This window comes from Alligator sinensis, unplaced genomic scaffold (assembly GCF_000455745.1).
Source record: "Alligator sinensis unplaced genomic scaffold, ASM45574v1 scaffold1302_1, whole genome shotgun sequence".
NCBI lineage: Eukaryota > Metazoa > Chordata > Crocodylia > Alligatoridae > Alligator > Alligator sinensis.
The window spans coordinates 634,683-638,431 of record NW_005842612.1 but is presented as its reverse complement, the minus strand read 5'-3'; the positions used below and the strand labels follow the sequence as shown (position 1 = coordinate 638,431).

Genomic DNA, 3,749 nt, shown 5'->3' with positions numbered 1-3,749 from the left:
GCAAGTGGGGGGATCTCCAGGGTAGGGTTTGGACGGGGCTCCCCAAGCGCGGCGGGGAGCTCCAGGGCTGGGGAGGCTCCCCATAAGATGGGGAGCCGCTCCAGGGCTGGGTCTGGGGACTCCAGCGCGGGGTCTGGGGCGGTTGCTCAAGGGGGTGTGGGGAGGGTCTCTAAAGGGGGGAGTGCCCAAAGAGCTGCGCATGCGGCTCCTTTTCCCATCTCCCGCAAACTTTCGCGCATGCGCACGGACCCTCCTTGCCCGCCCGCAGAGAGGCACACGCGCACTTCCTCGCGCGCCATCCTCCTCTCCGGGCATGCGTATGGAAACCCCCCCTGCGTATGCCACCGCCCTTCCCTGACGTCACGGGCGCTCTCGGCCTTCCCATTGGTCGGCCCGGCGAAGTCTCCCAGCATGCTTCGCGACTCGGACTATTTATGCCCCACCTGCGAGCTTTTTCGGCCATTTACTGTGAGTTGCCGCAGGTGAGTAGGTGGGGGGATCTGCTGCCATCCGCCGCCTGCTCCGCCCGGGGGTTCCCGCGCCCTGTGGGGCCGCTGCTGCCTCTCGCCTCCCCACTCCCCGGCGGTATTGCGGTGGAGAGCGGGGCAGGGACCGGTTGATGTCCCCCGGGGCACCATGAAATGCCCATGTGCAGCTGCCCCTGCCCCCCCATAGCCCCTGCCCTGGAGATTCACCCCCTTGGAGACCCCCAAACCCTGCCCTCAAGACTCCCTAATCACTTGGGGAGCCCCCACCCCCTTTGCCCCCCCCACTGACCCTGTGACCACTGTCCCCATGCAGCATTGGAGACCCCCAACCTCTTGGGCACCCTGGCCCTGGGGAGCGTCCCCTGGAGATCCTGCCCCCCCCTTGTGCTGGGCGCCTCCCCCCCCCCAACCCAGCCCTGGAGCCTGCACCCTTTGGGGGGAGACCCTCACCCTTTGCATAGGGGCTTATGAAGTCTCCCTTTTCCCTTTGTGGGGGTGAACAGGGTGAGGAGCTGTGGTCGGGGTATAGGGGAGGGAGTCCCTCACCCTGCCTGGGGTCTCCCATCTCCTGAGCCCTGGGTGTTGGGGCCTTGTGGGGGCAAAAGCTGCTGGGGGGAGGGGCCCCTTCTCCCTCGTGGGGTGCGGCGGGATGCTGTTCTATGACGAGACCTATCACAGACCTGTGCTGACGGCCGTGTGAAGACCCCCATGATATCTGAGGACAGACCTGCCTGGGTTTCGGGGGGGTGTATGCCTCCTGACTGCCTGCATGTTAATTCTGCCCTCCTTTCTCTGCTAGGTCTGGTGGCCCTGGTGCCTGCCCTGTGCCCAGGTGAGTCGCAGGCTCCCCTCTTCTGAAGGGGTAATGACGACGTGCGGTGACTGGGCGGGGGATGGATATGTGCCGTGCCACAAGGACGACACCAGCGAACTCTCTCTTACTGATGCTTCAGTGGAGAAAGCCTTTACCAGATTCTGAGTGGCACCGCAGGGTCCCACCCCAGGCGGTGGGCTGGGCTGGGCTGTGTCTTGGTGTGTGGGGTCTCACGCATGTCTCCTCCCTCAGGCATGGATCACACCAGCTGCAGGTGCCTGCAGCTTCTCTGCAGGTGAGTGCTGCTCCCTGTGGGCGTGAGGCTCTGGCTGGGATGGGGGCAGGGCTGGCGCGTACCTGCTCCCCGCCTGTTCTGTGATGAATAGAAAACAGACAAGCATATGGCTGAGTGTCCCTGATGCCAGCTTCCTTCTGAGAACCTGGGAGCCCTGCTTGACCCCATAGGGGAAGGGGGGGTGGGTATTGGGAGGGTCTTCATTCCCTCTCTCTTTACCTGTGATACCTTGTAGGGGGTTGGTTTTATGGGGGGGCTGGGCTTTTGAAGCCCTGAGATCCTCATCTCCTCGTTGCAGGTTGAAAGGCTCCTCTGTGGAGGCTGGGCTGTGGCTGTGCTCATGGAGGTAGGTTGTGGGGCTGGACTGGGCTTTGGGGGGGTCTGTGGGACTGAGAGGATAGATAGGGGAGGGAACCCTCTTCCAGACCCTGGCTGGTGCCAGTGCTATCCTGGGGGGCTCGCAGGCCAGCGATCTGAAAGGATGACTCTTGTTGGTTGGACGACTCATGTCTCATGGCAATTTGTTACCAAAGCCCTGATCAGACCGCAGCTGCCTCTGCTCCTGCCCCAGCCTCAGCCCCCTGCATCCCCTCACCCTGTTGTATCGTCTTGTCTCTTTTCAGGCAGGACCCCTGGAGCCTGGCAGTGGTGAGTAGCCCCTGCCCCCCATCATAGCTCCCAAGCTGCAAACCCCCAGCCCAGGCCTGTCCCAATGAGGAGACTTGCACTTGTCTTACTGCCTGTTCTGGTGCCAGAACCTGCAAAGGTTGAACCCACTGGTGCCGGCAGCCGGAGAGGAGGATGACCCGTTCTAGCTGGAACTGTCTGATGGGACTCTTGGCTTATCATGGGGGCTAGGGGTGCCTGGGGGCTGTGTGGTGGGTGCCTATAACCGGATGCTCTGGTTCTCCCCAGGTGCTAGGAGGGAACATTGCTGCTGGCTTCTGCCCAGGTGAGTGCCTGGTCCCTGGCCCCCAGGGCTGCCCGCTGACGGGATGAATTCACTCTGGAATCTCGTTCGGCTGAATGCTGCTGTTGAGAATCGGACTCTGAGTGTCACGGGCGCTCCCTGCCTCTGTAGAGCCCTCGCCTTTGTCCCTGCTCTGCTTGGGGCCTCTCAAACAGTTCCTTACCCTCACCCAGGCTGAAGATCCTTGGCGAAATCATCTGGCTGCAGTGACTAGGCTGTGAGTGCCCCTCCCATGGCTGCCTGGCACGGAAGAGAAGAGGCTGGAATGAACCCTCTGGAGTGCAGAAGGGTGAGAAGCTTCCCTTGCTGCAGGCAGGGGCATGTGGGTGGCTCTGACTGCGGTTTTGTGATGAGTTCAACTAGCTCACTTTGATGCATAGCGTGAAAACCTTTGAACACCTGAAAGACCGTGAGGAGGGGGCTGGGGAGCCGACACACCCTGTGCCAGGGGCTTACTGTACTGCTTTCTTTCTGCAGGGAGAGCCGAGCTCCTGGCTTGGAGGTGACCCCCACATGGTGAGCGCTCGGGGCCTCAGGAGGTGGGGCAGCAAACCCTGGTCAAGGATGAGGCTTATACCGCCCCAGTCTGAACTCTGTGACTGAGTGGTCCCTCTGAGGCCAGTGGCTGCAGCCCTGTGTGGTGTGGGGGGAATTAGGCCTGATACCTCACCTCAGGGCTGGATGAGAGGAATTGGGGAGAGTGGGGGGGTTGTAGGTTGCATATTCAAGCTGTGGTGAAGGAGCAGGACCCATTTCTCACTACTCTTTGCTTGCAGGTTGGAGCACTGAAGAGGTGATGTGGCTGCAGCAGGAACACGCTCCTCTCCTCCCCCTTGCTGTGTACCCAAAGGGCAGCTGGCCGGGCAGGGATGAACCCAGCTGCTGTCTGTCTGTACTGGGCCTACTGAATAAAAACACCTCTGTCCAAGGCAGCTGTGGCCTTTTTTGTGCGTGCGTGTGCGCGTGCGTGTGTGCGCGTGCGTGTGGCCAGCCTAGAGCTCAGCTGCTGGGGTGGGGTGGTCACCCTCAGTTGCAGCCTTGACCTGGATTCTCCCTCCCCAGCTGTCTACATCTCTGTCCAGCATCCACTGTGGGGGAGGGGCAGTCCCCTTACCTACATCAGCCCCCTCCTGGGCCTTGGCATTGCGTAGGAGGGGATGGAGTAGTGGATGTACGGGGGGG

General features: G+C 61.8%; 1 protein-coding gene and 6 non-coding genes across 8 annotated transcripts; all 7 read left to right on the top strand.

Annotated features, from left to right (window-relative positions):
- Positions 1-27: 27 nt before the first annotated feature.
- Positions 28-3,499, top strand: LOC112551804. 2 transcript variants are annotated; one of them, XM_025214904.1, is made up of 9 exons: positions 28-468; positions 1,288-1,320; positions 1,555-1,597; positions 1,896-1,943; positions 2,221-2,245; positions 2,513-2,549; positions 2,741-2,856; positions 3,045-3,083; positions 3,344-3,499. In XM_025214904.1, exons 1-7 carry the CDS (start codon positions 339-341, stop codon positions 2,743-2,745), a joined length of 321 nt encoding a protein of 106 aa, XP_025070689.1. In that variant the 5' UTR covers positions 28-338; the 3' UTR covers positions 2,746-2,856; positions 3,045-3,083; positions 3,344-3,499. The 2 variants fall into 2 exon arrangements, with proteins under 2 accessions (XP_025070689.1, XP_025070688.1); XM_025214903.1 differs by having other exon boundaries at positions 35-482.
- Positions 1,398-1,472, top strand: LOC112551827. Its single transcript, XR_003096131.1, has one exon. It is a non-coding gene; the product is annotated as a small nucleolar RNA SNORD26 (small nucleolar RNA).
- LOC112551826 lies at positions 1,673-1,742 on the top strand. Its single transcript, XR_003096130.1, has one exon. It is a non-coding gene; the product is annotated as a small nucleolar RNA SNORD27 (small nucleolar RNA).
- Positions 2,305-2,432, top strand: LOC112551824. Its single transcript, XR_003096128.1, has one exon. It is a non-coding gene; the product is annotated as a small nucleolar RNA SNORD22 (small nucleolar RNA).
- LOC112551828 lies at positions 2,586-2,655 on the top strand. Its single transcript, XR_003096132.1, has one exon. It is a non-coding gene; the product is annotated as a small nucleolar RNA SNORD30 (small nucleolar RNA).
- LOC112551823 lies at positions 2,909-2,975 on the top strand. The gene has a single exon (XR_003096127.1). It is a non-coding gene; the product is annotated as a small nucleolar RNA SNORD29 (small nucleolar RNA).
- Positions 3,122-3,189, top strand: LOC112551829. The gene has a single exon (XR_003096133.1). It is a non-coding gene; the product is annotated as a small nucleolar RNA SNORD31 (small nucleolar RNA).
- Positions 3,500-3,749: the final 250 nt, after the last annotated feature.